General features: G+C 44.9%; 1 protein-coding gene across 2 annotated transcripts in view; it reads right to left on the bottom strand.

The window, feature by feature from the left end:
* Positions 1-8,264: 8,264 nt before the first annotated feature.
* Positions 8,265-17,384, bottom strand: part of Sesn1 (sestrin 1) — a 112,214-nt gene continuing 103,094 nt past the window's right edge. For both annotated transcript variants that reach the window (XM_050120495.1, XM_050120496.1), the window contains exons 6-10: positions 14,719-14,866; positions 13,412-13,524; positions 11,784-11,974; positions 10,254-10,398; positions 8,265-9,409 (exon numbers count right to left, since the gene is read on the bottom strand). In XM_050120495.1, the coding sequence (XP_049976452.1) occupies positions 9,323-9,409; positions 10,254-10,398; positions 11,784-11,974; positions 13,412-13,524; positions 14,719-14,866 (684 nt within the window). In that variant the 3' untranslated portion in view covers positions 8,265-9,322. The remainder of the gene's footprint in view (positions 9,410-10,253; positions 10,399-11,783; positions 11,975-13,411; positions 13,525-14,718; positions 14,867-17,384) is intronic.

Genomic DNA, 17,384 nt, shown 5'->3' on the forward strand with positions numbered 1-17,384 from the left:
GTACTTTGCCTTGCTTTTCTTTTGCAATTCACTGACCAGATTAGATGTTCTTTTCTCGTTAGACTGTGTCTAAGAGGGACGATGTGACAGATTAGAAAGTGCATGCTTAGTTGTGCAGCATTCCTGGTTGACTCCTAGCTTGCTTCTAGCCATGGGGGCCTTAGACAGTGAACTAAATTTTTGAGCTCATACAACAAAATTGTTTTAGTGTATTCCCGAGTCAGGGTTCTTAGAGGAGAAGAACCAATAGCATGAATATAAATATATGATCAAAGGAGATTTCCTATGTTGTCTTACTGGTTGGGAACTCCAACAATGGTTGTCTGCATTTTGGACACTGTGGTCGGTCCGGAAGACTGAAGGCTTCTGCAGCCTCAGTGCTGAAGGCCTAGAGGATTCCTGGAGGGCGTCTGGTCTTCAGTCCGTACTGGAGACTAAAGAAGCTGAAATCCCATGGCCATGGAAGACAGCAGCAATGGCGGAAAAAAAAAAAAAAAAAAACCTTGACAGCCAGTGTGAAGGCTGGAAGGCAGAAGCCTGTGTTTCCCTCAGACCTCTTTGTGTCTGGGCAGCCTGGGGGAGAATGGCTGACCTCTGTGAGGGAAGGTTTACCTCCCTCAGTTGAGCTTTCCAGGAAATGCCCTGCAGGCAACTTGCACAGAGGGTCTCTTAGTTGGTTCCAGATTGACTAGATTATTAAAACACAGTGTAGTTTTGAATAAAGCATCCAGTCAGCGGGTTTTAAAGGCTCTCTGTAATTATTATGAGGGGGTCTGTTTGCTCCCCTCAGAGGGGTCAAATTTGACTTTGAATAAATTTTGACTTTAAAAAGACAAAGCAATGTGACTGTAATTGTCAGCCTAGAGTAGCCAAAAGGAGATGTGCAGTTCTGCTTGGAGAAAGAAGGTACAGAAAGTTTATTTTAGCCCCAAATGTGACCTTGGGGTTAAGGTAGGCACCCCAGACTGAAGGGGTTGCTGAAGGCTCCTTGGAATGTTTCCAGAGGCAGGGCCAGTCATAATCCATCCAAACATGCAGTAGGTTCAGCCTAACAGATGGAATCCATGTAAGCTCCAGGGTCTAACCTCGGCAAGCACTTCTTCAAGCACTAAGGATGGAAGTCTGTTTTATCCACAGATGATGTGGGATTTCCCTCTGTATACTGTGATATCCTTGGCTAATAAAGGAACTGCTTTGGGCCTATAGTAAGCTATAGGGGAACAGAGCTAGTATGTGGGGGGGAACTAAACTGAATGCTGGGAGAAAGAAGGATGGAGTCAGAGAGAAGCCATGTAGCCCCACTGGAGACAAAACTTTAGCTGGTAAGCCACAGCCACCTGGCGATACACAAATTAATAGAAATGGGTTGGATTAATATGTAAGAGTTAGCCAATAAGAAGCTAGAGTTAATGGGCCAAGCAGTGATTTAAATAATATAGTTTCTGTGTGATTATTTCAGGGGTGAGCAGCCAGGAACAACAAGCGACCTCCTCACAACACACAGAAAGCTACATATTCTTCCAGTAAAAATAAGCAAGTCCTTCTGCACTCAAAACAGATCCTCCCTCAGTACTTGTAACTACAAGCTCCCTGTGGAGTCCCCTTTTCTCCTCCACACCAAACCCTTCCCCCAGACTCAGGGAGGCCAGGCCCTCTCCCACCACCTGTTTGCAAGTGTAAGTTTTTTCAGGGAAGGGGAGCAAATAAAAACATAAAATCTTCCCTTCATTTTTTTGAAGTTAATATGTGCGGGTGTTTTGCCTGCAGGTATATATGGTTGTGAGCCACCACGTGCGTTCTGGGACTTAAACCCAGGTCCTCTGAAAGAGCAGCTAGTACTGGGAACTGGCTCTTAAGAGATTTCTCCAGCCCCCTCTTGTTTTCTTTTTGAAGTTTCCATATATGTGTGTATGTGTGTGTGTGTGTAATAGTATGTTGAACACATTTCCCCCAGCACCCACCCCTTCTTTCTCACCCCTCTTCTCTCCCATTAGGTTCCCTAGACCAACAGTTCTCAACCTGTGGGCCACCACCCCTTTGGGGTCGAACAACCCCTTCACGGGTCACGTATCAGATATTTACATTATGGTTCATGACCGCGACAGAGGAAATGTGTTAACGGGTCGCGGCACTGGGAAGGTTGAGACCACTGCTCTAGGCAGTGTCTTTCTGCCCTCATGACACCCACAGGGCACCTTCCGGCTCACGGGCAGCATGGCAATGCTTTGAAGCCGCACTTCAGTAATGTGAGGTAAACCCACCTTGTTCTGCAGCAGGTCTCCAGAAACGTATCCTGTATGCTGGAACTTTTTACCCATTAGTCAGTTTCCGTACCTCCTCCTGCCCCCCCCCTTTCTGATTCCATAGTTTGGTGACATTGGATAGTCTCACATAAATGGTGTCATATAGTATTTGTCTTTTGGGGCTGGCTTATTTAATTTGGTACAGTCCGCACGGTTCATCTGCCACAGCAAGCAACAGAATTAATTCCGTCTTAAGACTCAGTCATATTACATTGTACACACACACACACACACACACCTACACCTCTGTGCTTCCATGTGTATAGATCACACTTTGCCCACCCACCCACTGGGGGACATCCTCACTGCCTCTGAACCGTGGCTGTTTTGAATGATGATTCTATGAATTTGGGTGCACAAATGTTGCTTTGATGTCTTGTTTAATTATTTTTATACGTCCTAAGAAGTGGTGTCTTAATTCAGACTATAATAACAAAAACACCATAGTTTGTCAGGGTTGACGGCAGAAGTATGTCTCTCACGGAGGCGGGGAAGTCTCTTGTCTTGGCCACTGCAATTCCTCCTCAGGCTCTTCTTAGGGTCCTTTTTGTACATTATTGATTACACGTGATTTACAAACGTTTTCTACCATTTTACCAGTTGCCTTTCACTCTGGTGTCCTTATCATTTCCACATTTAAAGTCTGATGTAGTTCTGCTGGTTTTTTTTTTTTCTCTTCCATTGTCTGTGGTCTGAGTGTCATAGTCCCAGAAAAACCCTGGCCAACACCAATATCAAGTTTCCCCAGTGTTTTCTGGAGTTTGGTAGGTTGAGGGAGCTCTTACATTTAAACCTTTGAGGATTGTTCTCTTTTTAACGCTTATTTCTGTTTGTGGCCAGTGGGGGTGCCCACCACAGTGTACAGGGAGGTCAGAGGACAGCTTTGAGGAGTCGGTTCTCTCTTCCACTGCAGGGGGGCTGGGGGTTGGGTGGTCAGCCCTCTTACCCCTGAGCCATCTCCTGGCCTTGAGTTATTTTCTGTGTGTGGTGAAAGGGGAAGGCCCAACTTTATTTCTTCCAGGTAGCTCTACTTTCCCCAACATCATTTGCTGAAGGGACTGTCCTGCCCTCTCTGGGTGGTCCCGTCCCACTTGTCAGGGTCATTTGTATGTATGTACATTCCCATGTGTTTCTGCTTCTCCACAGAGCATCTCCCTGCTCCACTGTTTGCAGACAGAGACTGCTTGTTCGTTCGTTTCCCGGCCACCCAGACCCGAATAATTACACAGAAACTATATTAATTACAACTCTGTTTGGCTGATGACTCAGGCATATTCCTGGCTAACTTTTATATCTTAAATTAACACATTTCTATTCATTTGTGTATTGCCATGAGGCTGTGGCCTACCAGTAAGGTTCCGGTGAGCATCTTTCTCCTTTGGCAGCTCCATGGCATCTCTTTGACTCCATCTACTCTCTCTCCATATCTCTGTTCTGATTTCCCACCTGGCTTTACTATGCTAATAAATGTAACACATATACAGAAGGACATCCCACATAAAATGTTCTCTTGTTTGTCCTGGTGTTACAAGAGGGGCATGTTACCCTACCTGATCTTATTTTATATAGACCCTCGACTTTGTGCCCCCCCACCCGAAGTTTGTTTGGTTTATTCAAGACCCTTTGAGATTCAAGGTGAATTTTTGATCCAGACATAGTGACACAGGCCTGCTCAGGAGGCCATCCTGGGCCACTAGTCTTGACTAGATGAGACCATCTCAAAGGGTAAACAGAGGGCTGGGCATGCACATGAGCCCCAGGTATTTGTCTCGCCTGTATGAGGCCCTAGAATTCAACTTAAGAAATTGAAAAAGATACAATTTTAGAATATAAATAACATAAATATTTTATAAATATAAATTTTAGAATACAGATTTCTTCCCTGCAAAGAAATACCAGTGAGACCAAATAGTACCGGCACAACGTGCGGATTGCCTTCCGTGGAGGACACTGTAGTGTCCTCGCCCAGGACAAAGCACAGACACTGTACATTTATTTACTGCTCACAGTCCTGGAGGCTGCAGAGTATAAAATCAGGGCTTTGGTCCTGATACAGGCCTTATTCCATCATGTAGGTATGTGTATATATAATATTTATGTATATGTTGCTCTGTCCCTCATGCTGGCCTCAAGCTTACTCAGGGTGCTCCTGCATCACCCCCAAATAGTGGGATTACAGGCTATGCTCATAAGCTTTTCATGAACTTGGTATTTTTCAGCTCCAGAATTTGTTGGGTTCTTTGGCGCAGTTTTTCCTCTGCTAACATTTAAATAATTTTCCAGCCTATGTCTACTTTACGTCTTAGTTCCTGATGAGGGATTTACTTACCTGACACAGAATCGATTTCTTTCTTTTTCAGACTGGGTCTCACGATGTAGCTCTGGTTGGCCTGGAACTCACTCTACTGACCAGGCAGGCCTTGCAGAGATCTGCCTTCCTCTGCCTCACTGTGCTGGGATAAAAGGCTTCCCCAACATGGCCAGCCTGAAAACTCTTTCTTTAGGGTTTGGAAGATATTTCTTTGATTGACATATGGTTCTCTATCCCTCTGTATGCCTTGTAGGTTTTGTTGCGATTGAAGCCACTGTTAATCCACTGATGAAGAATAAGGCCAGTACCACAGTTTATATCAAATGTGAAGCAGACTTTAATTAAGTACCAGCCAGGTGGATGGGCTCTGGGCAGCTCCACCTCTGGGTTTCCAGAAAATGGCCCCGAATCAGGGCTTACAGTCGTTTAAGTATTTCCATCAGGTCTAGTGAGGGGCAAGGACACACCCTAACGTACCTCCAACCTACATCCAATCAGGGGCACGTGTTCATCCTGACATATTTACTGCCTGTGAACCTCCCACCCACATGTGATCAAGCACATCCGGTGCAGATGGGTCAAAGGAACTTGTTTAAGGGAGTGAAAAACACACGGCTTATCTCCCATAAACAATAGCCTCCAGCATTTCGGGAACTATCTGTCTCTGGGCGGGGGCTACCAGATCACAGACATTTTTTTGTTTGATGGAACTCTTAGGCGTAGTAATTAAAACTTAAAATGTAACTTTGGCTCTCATTTTACCTCTCTCCCACTGTTTATAGACTGGCTTTGTACAGAAAAATCTCCATCAGTCAACTTGGCTGGAAGCTCTGGACTTTGTCAAGGCCCTAGAATGTGTGTGTGAGGCTTTTGTCCCGGTCTGTGTGGCTCTTAGAACTGCTCGCATTTCCCTCTGGCCCACGCAGTGTTTCTGCTCCTTCTCAGCACTCTCTGGCTGCCCCCCCTACCCGCCCTCAGAACTGCATCTCTGAGCTATTCTAGTGAACTGGCTCACAACCTGTTTTCAGAAGCATCTAAACCAGTGGTTCGCATCCAGAGTGTCATGACCCCTTTGGGAGGGGGTGTCACATATCCTGCCTATCAGATAGTTATGATTCATAACAGCAAAATTACAGTTCTGAAGTAGCAATGATATAATTTTATGGTCGGGAGTCACCGCACCATGAGGAACTGGATTAAAGGGTCACAGCATTAGGAATGTTGAGAACCGCGGCTCTCAACAACTCCAAAAGCCCCACTACTGCCGAGCCAAGTGAGACAAAAAGGCAGTCTCAGCGGTCAGACACGCCGGACCTGGGCAGAAGCTGGACTTTTTCTGTCCTGGGCAGCAGGCTCTGGGAGGTTTTCCTTCATTCTCGCTGTGCTGGGAAAGGGCTCTGCTGGGTCCCAAGCAGCTATCTCACAAAGGCATGGCTGTCGTTAACTTTGTCTCCTGCTTGGGGTAGCACTTCATGCCCGCTGTCACAGTATACATACAAGGTCATCATGAAGGCATGGAGCTCCCCAGCAGGCCACCCTGCTGCCCCTGCTGCTCTCGGACCCCAACTGTGGCCTTGTTCCACACACAACACAATCGTGTGGATAGATTTGATTAAATAGCATCTTGATGGAACTGTACCTCCCCAACATTTTATTTATTGACATATGGACTTTGTCAAAATCAATTCTGAATAGCCAAATTGTTAAATTTGTTCTTGGGTTTCTACAGTATCATCTGTTATATGGAGGTTCAGCCTCAGCATGACAAACACGGAGGCTGGGGTCCAACCATATTATAGTTCGCTATGCCTGGTCTGATAAAGTTTCTCCTGGGTGCCTGCCTACCATGTCTGAGCTCTGGGTTCAATACTCAAGTACTGGGAAAACAAATCCTCTAATTTTACCAAAAAGTCAGATTTCAAAATCTGAACCCTAGAACCTCATCCAAGACTCATTTTAAAAAAGAAAAAAATCCTCTGGTGAAGACAAAGTTTTGACAGCCTGTAGAGTGAGCTTCTTTACCTAGATATTTTGGAAACTTAAAAGAAAAATACACAGAAAAATTAGAAATTCTGCGTGTTTCGAAAAGCCCTGAGTTCTCAGGAAGCACTGATTATCAGTTTTACTAACTACTCTTTCTTTTCATGACTTTGACTCACTAAATGTTCCATTTCTGTCTGATTTCCACATGATGAGAAGCTTCATGGGCTCAGTTCATGCTTTTGTGTTCTGTGAGCACTCTCCTCCTCACATCTGCTACTTTGAGCACTCTCCTGGTCAGATCTGCTACTATGAGCACTCTCTACTGNGGTGAAGACAAAGTTTTGACAGCCTGTAGAGTGAGCTTCTTTACCTAGATATTTTGGAAACTTAAAAGAAAAATACACAGAAAAATTAGAAATTCTGCGTGTTTCGAAAAGCCCTGAGTTCTCAGGAAGCACTGATTATCAGTTTTACTAACTACTCTTTCTTTTCATGACTTTGACTCACTAAATGTTCCATTTCTGTCTGATTTCCACATGATGAGAAGCTTCATGGGCTCAGTTCATGCTTTTGTGTTCTGTGAGCACTCTCCTCCTCACATCTGCTACTTTGAGCACTCTCCTGGTCAGATCTGCTACTATGAGCACTCTCTACTGTGAGCACTCTACTGTGAGCACTCTCTACTGAGAGCACTCTCCTCATCAGATCTGCTACTGTGAGCACTCTCTAGTGAGAGCACTCTTTACTGTGAGCACTCTCCTCATCAGATCTGCTACTACAAACCTTTTGTTTTCCAGACAACTAGCAAATAAAGACAAGAGGCAGGAGCAGTAGGGGGAGCAGAACCAGAACTGTCCAGCAGTCACTTACCAGATTCACTTGCACTGCAGGGGACAAATGGCAGCCGGCAGAGGGCAGAGGCACATGCAAATACATGAAAGGATCATGTGGATGATGCTAACTGGAAAGATTTGCATTCCCTTTTCTTGTTGGGGCAGCAGCTAAGTTGTCCTCCTACATAGCTGAGGATGACTTTGTACTCTTGGTTTGCCTGGCTCCACTCTCAGTGCTGGGATCACAGCGCTCCGTCGGCATGCCACCCCTGCAGTTAACGAAGCAGACCTATTTGGATGTCTAAGCTTCTCACGGGGTGTGTATCTACTATTGTTTGAGGGTGTCCTCCAGAGGTTCTAGAGTTGGGCTGTGGGATCCAGGAGAAGGGCTTGCTTTGGTTCCTGGGAATGGAACTCAATCAATGGATGATTTCTTTTCATATAGGATGGGTTCACGATCTGGAGAGCTTGGCTCTCATTTCCCTTCTGCTCCTCTATCTCGAGCAGATAGTATGTGGCTCGAATCAGGTGGTCAGTCTTCCTGGCACTCAGAATCACAGGCCAAAATGAACCTTTTATGTGTTTAGATACAGTGCTGAGAGATGGACCACAATAACATCCTTCAAGGCAAGGGCCAAGGGCCAAGCTGTCTCACTCCCCCCCCCCGCCCCCGCTTCGCTGTATAAATCTGTACTGTTCAAAACGGTTTTCCATTTAGTATCCGTCACTCATCTGATTCCAGTTTAAGTGGGAGTCTCTTTCGCTCAGAACTGAAACTGATTCTGTTACTAACTGTGAAGCTAAAGTAGGACTTTGTGAAATTAAGACAGCAAATTGCGGAAAATTATTCTTTATTGAAAAATATCAATAATACTGACAGACTTCAAAAGCAATTCACGGTTCCAGAATACAAAGTACTTAATACATTTTTTTTCAATGTTTGTATCTCAAAGTTAGCATTTTGTAAATCAAGATACAAATTTGACAGCCTCACTAAAATATTTTCCAGCTTTATTCTGTAAGGAGCTTCACGACCTTCAAAGTCAGGGTCAACGAGGTCAACTGGAGCCCGCAGGGCAGGATGCTCCTGGGACTGTGCAGATGTTGGCAGCAATAGTTTCCACATTCCCTGCACAAGACAGCTGCCCTCCAGTGTCAGAAGATCGTGGGAAACAGCATAGCAAAAGATAGCCCATTCTCCTTTCACACTTTCATCAGAAGATTGCTCTTTGGAGGAAATCTTTTAAGAATGCCACTGTAATATTGCCCACTAACTGAATTTTAAAAACTATACTGAAGGAAACAGACTGTTGCCATCAACACGGTCTCTGCTGAGCCGTGAGTAATAATTCTATGCTTTTTAGACGCGAGAGAAGAAGAACGTGTACAAGTTTAGTTGAAAACCACACAAGGTACGCACGTAGGCTCAGGGAGTAGCGGTGCTCGCCTTAATCACTAGTAGCTTAGCTGGAGCAGCCACGCATTTGTCCCCAGCCACAGCAGCACCGAGAGCTGCGCGATTCCTTATGTATAAACTTAGTACCCAAGGCCCAGTCTTTACACACTCCAATTCTTGTTCTCCTAGAACGCGAGAGCGGCAGGATTTGGAGAATGACTAGTCGCTGTGCTGAAACAAGCGTCCAGCACCCTGCACCGTGAGAAAGCGAGCGCCGTGACCAGCAGCCTTCCCTCACAGCTCTCACACCGACGCCGCTGGCACCCACTGCCCATAAGCAGTGGCATCCCGCAGTAAAAGAGCAGACACTAAAGGAATCATGGCACAACGGATTTCCGAATTCTTTTTATCTACCATTGGTCCTGGGGCTTGGAGCCGTCCCCTTGGAGAGTACACTTGCTCTTCATTCCAGAATCATCTTTAAGGAGGAGAGGCATCAGGTCATATAGCGGGTAATGGCTCTCAGAGCATACAGGAGTTCTGCTTGCATCCTCGCTTCTATAAGAAGCAGATTAACATGAACCTGCATATAAAAGACAGCATCATGTAAGAACAGATTATAAAAAGACCACAGTTTCTCAGCACATTCAATTTTCGAATGTCCCACATGAGTACAGTTATTCGTCCCTTGCTATGATGAGTAACTGATTTCAGGATTCTCCTTGGCTACCCAAACCCATGGCTGTTCTAGTCCCCTGTACTAAAATAGCATATTAGATACATGATCAATGCACAGCCTCCCGTCACTACAATGTAAATGCCATATAAATGGTTGGTACACTGTCTGGGGAATTATGACAAACTACAGGCACATATTTGGCACAAATACAATTGTAGTGACTTTTGTGATCCTCAGTTGACTCAACATATGGATGCAGAAACACGACTGAAGGGCCAAGTGTGTATTCTATGTGCTACCAAGTAACTTAAGTCTTCATCAGCACAATATCCGACTCCTTTGGCATAAATGTCGTATTATTCTATTTACATTTGACTGCATATTTGTTATAGTTCAGAAAATCTAGGCGCTGCTTTGTCAGACTTTTAGAATTTTCTGACAAACCACTAACTTCTAAAAACATGCTTCAAAGAGAACCTGTTTCTGCCTATGCCCACGTTTTAAAAGCTTTTGCCCAATGGCCTTAGGTGGAGACAGCTATGCCAGTTTTCTGAGGACAGTCCAGCCTTCTTGTCTATTCTTGTACTTCTCATGATATAGACCTCTCTCAGTAGGTTCCCGAGACAGACGTTCTGGAATGATGTTCAGGCTCTCGAGATGAGGCAGGGGTTGGAGAGCCACTCGACTATGTGAAGGACTGTAATAAGCACTGCGAATTACAGGTAAACCAGCCACCACGAGCACGAACCTTCTCAGAGTGCTTGAACTGCCTCCAGAAGCTATCGTACATCCTTTTGGTAACCTTTTCAGGAGTGCAGACAACAGTCTTGATATAGACTTTAAAGCTACGGTCCAATAGCTGGTTAATCTCGCCATAGTCATAGTCATCGTATCTGTGAAAAGACATAAGGATGGACTACTGTCAGTGTGCAGTAATCTCTTTCCTATGTGCAGCACACGCCGACGTAAACACAAAATTCTCTCCTCATTGTATGCACAGTTAGTCCCAGAAACGCTATGGCTTTATGATGTTGAAATGGGTGGGATGGAAAAGCGAAAAGGAAGAAGTAGGGAAGAACAGACGGTTTCTAGTGCCCAAGCAGAGTACTCCCATAGCTGACAGTACCAACGCAGCTGCACTGGGCACCTAGCAACCACCTATTCACAATCACCAACACACAACCACAGTGAAACCAACGCTGAAGGGAGCAGAGAAGAAATAAAGAACATTGTGTGTGTGTGTGTGTGTGTGTGTGTGTGTGTGTGTGTTTCGAGACAGGGTTTCTCTGAAGTTTTGGAAACTATCCTGGAACTAGCTCTTGTAGACCAGGCTGGCCTCAAACTCAGACATCTGCCTGTCTCTGCATCCTGAGTGCTGGGATTAAAGGCGTGTGCCACCACCACCCAGCTCAAGAATTTATATTTGTTACTGGTACTATCACACACCTAAGATGGTAATTTACTTGTGTAAGCTTCTGGGGACAGCTGGGGTAAAAGTCAGGGGTGAGTGGGGCAGAAAAGCTGGCTGGTCTCAGAATCTCACGGTGTCACTTTAGGAGAGGCTGAGATGCCTGCACGCAGCAATGTCTATTCCAAGCACTGAATCCTGTGTTTCAGGACATACAGGCCTGCAAGGTACCAACTGTGCTTTCAGTGTAAAAGGGGAACGTTCTTGGCAAAGCTAATCCTAAAACCGCCCAAGGAGGCCGAAGTCAATAGTCTGGGGACTGATGAGTAGGAATTGGTTTAAAACTGGTTGGGTGTATTTCAAAAGCATGAGCAGTGTGAATTAAAGAGAGCTTGCAGGTCTCTGATAAAGCCATACTCGAGAAAGCAGATTTATCGGCTGAGATAACCAGAAAGCCATACGGTACAGAATATGAGTATGAGAAGGTAGAAGATGTTATATTTCCTACAGAACACAGCAGGCAGGAGAGCCAACAGGACCGAGAGAGTCCCAAGCAGTGCAGGAGTGGGTGCTCTTCAGAGGAGCTGAATTTCAGGAACTATGAAGGCCAGGGACAGAAGAGGATACAGATGTTCGGTGACTAGCTGTGCCTCCTGTCTATGTGCTGGGACTAGTTTGCTCCTCTCCCTTCTTGAAGTCAGTTGTACTTGTCAAGACCTCACCTGTCTCACCTGTCACAGAACCCAAGCTGTGGCTCTGTGGTGCACAGGAACTATAGAATGAGTTATGTGTGCACGCCCGTGTGTCTGCAGGCACCCCAATACTTCGTGTAAAGGAAATGTCTTTATAAGCATGAGGAAGCAGACTGACCGTATTCCAAACATGCAGTGAATATAGTTCCAGATAGCCCGTCTGAGCATTGAGGTATCGACATCTTTGTGCATTGCCATCGTATTGTAAGTCAGATTGTAAGCGATGTGAAATTTCTCATCAATTAACTGCCCCACGTCTGGATAAAGACGATTCACCAGAGAGTAGCCATGGTCTTCCCAGCAGTAGTCCTGAACGTGGGGACGACAGAAATTATGAATACTTAAAACATGGCAGAACAGCTTTGTGTCCACAGCGTGCAGCGCGAAGTCACTAGCAGCTGGCTCTGCCCGCTGAAATTGTACTCAGTTTCCTCGGTGCTGCAGTTCACGCTCAATGTCCATACTGCGATGTGAAAAGGCCTATGAATTCTAACTTGGCCAGGTTTAAGAACCGAGGGAGCCGAGCGCAGACTGCAGCTCTCTGCAGCACTCCACCTAGTCCCCAGGGCATCACAGGTTAAAGCCTCTTCCCCATGCTCCGGCACTGCAACATTCAAATGTTCCTTGGATTCTGCGGATTTTCAAGCCCTATGGTAGCTAGTGCCTATTATCTGAATGCTTGGGGAGATGAAGCAGGAAGGACCAAAAGTTAGAGACACTCTGGACTATATAATAAGACTACGCCACAAAACAAAATGAAAACAAAAGTCTAGTTCAGTCTGCCCACCACTCACCCGCCTCATCCTCTCTCCCACCCAATTTTCACCCCCGTAACCAAGTCTTCTAATTCCTTCCTATATGAAGCCTCTCTGATGCCTCTACTGCAGAGAACTCTTAAGCCCCAACTTGCTTGCCCCTAGAACATCTCTTTGACATTGGCCGTAACCGTCAGTCAGTGCCCATGAACCTACTGTAAGCTGAGTCAGCACTTAGGCACCCCCGCAGGGTGAAACCTCTTCCCACTCAGGCAGCTGGCAGCTTTGTCTGCAGCGCTCAGTATTCGGTCTCCTCACACCCTTCCCTGGGCTCCTGGGCTGAGACTAAAGCATTTCCACCTCTCTCTTGCCGATGATGCGAGCGCAGCCCCTGCGCCACCTGTGCGGCCCCAGGGCTTGCCCGCCCTAGGAACATCCAGCGCTGAGCTACAGTCTCTGCTGCCCTTCGGTTCTCAGCTCACACCTTTCGCATTCTCATCTCTCTCCAAAAACCTTAGTACACAACAATCCTTTCAATTCTGGATCTATCATATTTCATCACAGTTCAACTCCTCCTTGTGCCTAAATCTTGTTCTTTTAAACATTATTTGATAGTTTGGGTGGAGACAAAGAAAACCAAAGAAGTCTCAAAAGTTCAACTAGCTTCATAACTCTAATAAAAAGAGTTGCTACTTAACACTGGCCTGTAAGGGATAATTGGGCAAGCTGAGAGTGGTAATTCGCCTGTTTAATATTGACACATATAAACGTAAGACATAAACTACAGCATGATTCTGCTGATAAACTGGAAACTGTACAAGACTGAGTGCAGAAGAGATAACCTGAAGTGTTGCTAATCCCTAGTCCTCAGCCGCTGCTGATCTGTGTGTGTGACCTGCTGAGCACTGAGCGCACTTCTCAAGCGCAGGGGGCATCTTCACTTCACGGCGAGAGGTTTCTAGACAATGACGTTACACAAGTACAGGTTTACCTGGACACGAAACGTTGGAACGTGCATCCCGTGCCTAGAGAAGTCCTTATAGCCATAACTAGTGTCCTCAAAGTGCCGAGACACATCTCTCGCTGGTGTAGCTTCGTCATCATCTGAAATGAAAAGAAAGTCATTTTAAAGCTTTTGAAAACAAGATGCTAATTCATCTTACCCATCATAAACAAATGTGAGATGAACTATTTTTGAGACTACATAACAAATATGAACCCAAACACTCTCTCGTATCATCTCATGTAGCCCAGGCTGGCTGCAACCCTGCTCAGGATGACCCTGAACAACTTTATCTTCTTGCCTCTCTCTCCTGAGTGCTGAGATTAGAGGCGTGTGCCACATGCCTGGCTTACGTGGTGCTGGGGGTGGAACCCAGGGCTTTGGGTATGCCAAACAGTCTACTAACTACACCGCCACCCCACGAGAAAGTCTTAATACAAACGTAATACAAAAGTAGCTTGCTTACAACAAAACAGAATATGGTAAAAATGAGATTTTCTGTGATTAAAATAAGCAATCATAGAATTCTGCATGGCTTCTGTTTTCTCTTTGACTCCTCTGTCGGTCTCCTCTAATTTATACATTTTAAGTTCTCAAAAGTATGCACTCTAAGTTAAGAGTACCCCATATGGACAATATGTAAGATAACTGAATCATCTCTGGGCTGGAGAGAGGGCTCAGTGGGTAAAGACACTTGCCACCAAGACCAACAACCTGAGTTTTATCTATGGACCCACATGGTGAAAGGTGATAACTCTTGACAGTTGTCCCGGCTTCCGCATGCTTCCTGTGGCATGCACGCACCCCGCCAACCCCTTCCCAATACTACAATTAAAACTGAAGGCAAAAGAGGACAGTGTTAGTGTATGACAGGACTCAGGCTCAAAAGGGGACAGTGTTAGTGTATGACAGGACTCGGGCTCCAATCTTACCCTAGTGCCATCTGCCTTTCCTCCCTTTCCTCAGTTGCCTTCCTTAAGAAAGTGTTTGTGAGTGGGAAAATCTATGCAGTAGCCTTCCTGAAAGGACACATTTAGGTCCGCTTTTAAATAAAAAAGTTGGGCTTGAGCCAGGTGGTGGTGGGGCATGCCTTTAATCCCAGCACTCAGAGGCAGAGGCAGAGGCAGGAGGATCTCTGTAAGTTCAAGGCCAGCCTGGTCTATAGAGTGAGTTACAGGACAGCCAGGATCATTACACAAAGAAACCCTGTCTTGAAAAACCAAAACCCAAACCAAACCAAACCAAAGCTGGGCTTGTAAGAGAAACTCTACTGAGCACATTCACGTTGTTATTACCTGAAGAGAAGACGAACATGCTCTCTCTCTTCTCTATTTCAAACCGCGACGCCATCTCCTCCTGGCTGGCTTCCTCCTCGTCACGACATTCCTGTAACTGCTTCATCTTCTCCATGAGGGCTTCCACCTCAAAGAAGGAGTCGCTCACCTGAGAACAGCACTGCTTATGTTACAGACGCAGGCACAGAATGAAATTTAGGAGTTTCATTAAGACTGCCTCATAAAAATCTTTATCTTGCCAGCATATAGTAAAAATAAATTTTCTTATAATTTAAATGTACATTAGTAAATCCAATTGTTTTAGCCTATGGGTTATAGAGATCTTTAAATGTTAAGATTTGAAAGAAAAATGTTTCAACAAATTATAATGTTTTTTAACCTTAAAAAGTAATAATGTAATCGTTACTTACACCGTTTTAAAGATTAAAATTTAACACTGTGAATTCAAAGCAAAATTGCCAATTAATATTTAAAAATTAGCTTCCACTTGCCCAGGTAAATAAGATACACAGAGAACACACTGTCAACATGTCTATCATTTTCAAAATAGTAATTGTTCTATTTATACAGTTTACAAATTAAAAATGAGACCTGTCCTCGCATGGCTGGAGCTGGCCAGCTGACCCTGTGGGTGGGGCTAGCAGCTGTCACTTGCTGGCTGACCACAGCAGCTTCTCATCTACAGAGCCAGGTGCTGGCACAGGACAGCTGAGGAGAGAAGTGATTTATCCCTACAACCTGACTGCATCTTTACACTAAATCCTGGATCAAATCTATGAAAGACATATCCCATGAAAGAAGTCTTAAAATCTCCTGTAAATGTGCAAATAAAAACTGTTTTCCCCTCCAGGAATTCCACTTATTTTGCTGAGAACATTCCTTCTGTTTGCTTGTTTGAGACACAGGGTCTCACGCAGACCAGGCTGGCCTAACTAGGCAGTGACGCTGAGGGTGACTTTGAGCTCTGGATCACCTCCTGGAGGCTGAGATTACAGCTGGACATTTTTGCAAGCTGGGCAAGCAATCTACCAGCTGAGAATTTCCCCAACACCCAGGAATGTGGTAAGACCTCAATATCTTCCACTGTTTCCTGACTTCCTCACCGATCCTTCCACTCTCTCACCCACACTTAGAACTCTGAGCTTTGGCAAATAACTGGGGGCCACATGCAGTCCATTGTTCAGCCAGAATCGTGCTGTGGAAAGTGATGTTTCTCCATATGTTAATTCACAGTCTCTAATGCAGGTCTTAGTATCTGACACATGCTAGACATTGAAGCAGGCATTTTCATTCTTCGGGGAGATTTAAGACCTCACCACCAAACTTCAATTTTACAGGAGCCGTGCAGGGAGGAGGCTCGGAGAGGCACGACAACTTGCCGAGCATCAAACACACACACCAGGAAGTCTGTCCACCTGAGCTATCTGCCGGCCCCTGTGCTAATGGTGTACAGGTGACCACAATGCTAGTTCTGTGACTTCAAGCACAAAAAGAAGCCTTTTCATTATGAATATGAAGAATATGAGGAACTCTAACCCCACAGTATACAGGAATTAACTTACTTATAAAAAAAAAAAATCAACTTGTAGGCCACTGAAACAGTTTCAGTGTTTACACTGAAAGCCTAGTGACCAGAATTTGATCCCTGAAACCCATTAAAGGGAAAGGAGAGAACCACCTCCACAAATCTCTCTCCTCTCTCTCTCTCTCTCTCTCTCTCTCTCTCTCTCTCTCTCTCTCTCTCTCTCTCTTACACACACACATACACACACACACACACTTTTTAATGAAAAAAAATGGGGCTGGAGAAATAGCTCAGCAGTTAAGAGCAGTTAAGGCTGCTATTTCAGGGGTCCTGAGTTCAATTCCCAGAAACCACACACCATAGGTGGTCCAGAACCATCTATAGTGGGCTCTAATACCCGATTCTGACATAAAGTTGTATATACATTCACATACAAACATTCACATACATAAAATAAATGAATATTTAAAAAATCAAATTGTTCTGACTTGTTTTAAAGGAATAACAAAACAGAAGATAGAAAGGTAGAAGGAAAAATGTCTTAGTTACTGTTGTATTGCTGTGAAGAGACTCCAGGACCAAGATAGTTTATAGAAGAAACTATTTAACTGGGAATTTGTATACAGCTTCTGACTTAGCGCACTATAATCATGGCAAGGAGCATGGCAGCTGGCAGATAGGCTTAGAACTCACATCCCGACTCATAAACAGTAGGCAGAGAGAGCTGCTGGGAATGTCATGGGCTTCTGAAACCTCAAAGACAACACCCAATGACATAGCTCCCAATCCTTCCCAAACAGTTCCACCAACTAGGGACCAAGCATTTAAATCTATGGGCCTATGGGGGCCATTCTTATTTAAAACACCACAGCATTTTAATAAATTTACATTCAGCTGGTATCATTAGATTCTATCTACAAAATTAGACACAAAAATAAAAAAAAATTTAAAGGGAAAATTGGAGATCAAAGTTGACTTAACTTCCTAAAAGCATAACAGTTAGGAAGCCAGTCTTTTCTTTTGCCAGAGAAGACAATGAAGAGGAGAAGGAGGAGGAAGAGGAGGAGAAAGAAAAGGAGGAACAGGAAAAGGAAGAAGAGGAGGGGGAAGAGGAAGAAGAACAACACCATGGCCACCAGGA

The sequence above is a fragment of the Alexandromys fortis genome, unplaced genomic scaffold (assembly GCF_014885135.2).
Source record: "Alexandromys fortis isolate MF-2015 unplaced genomic scaffold, M_Fortis_MF-2015_v1.1 scaffold_175, whole genome shotgun sequence".
NCBI classification, from domain to species: Eukaryota; Metazoa; Chordata; class Mammalia; order Rodentia; family Cricetidae; genus Alexandromys; species Alexandromys fortis.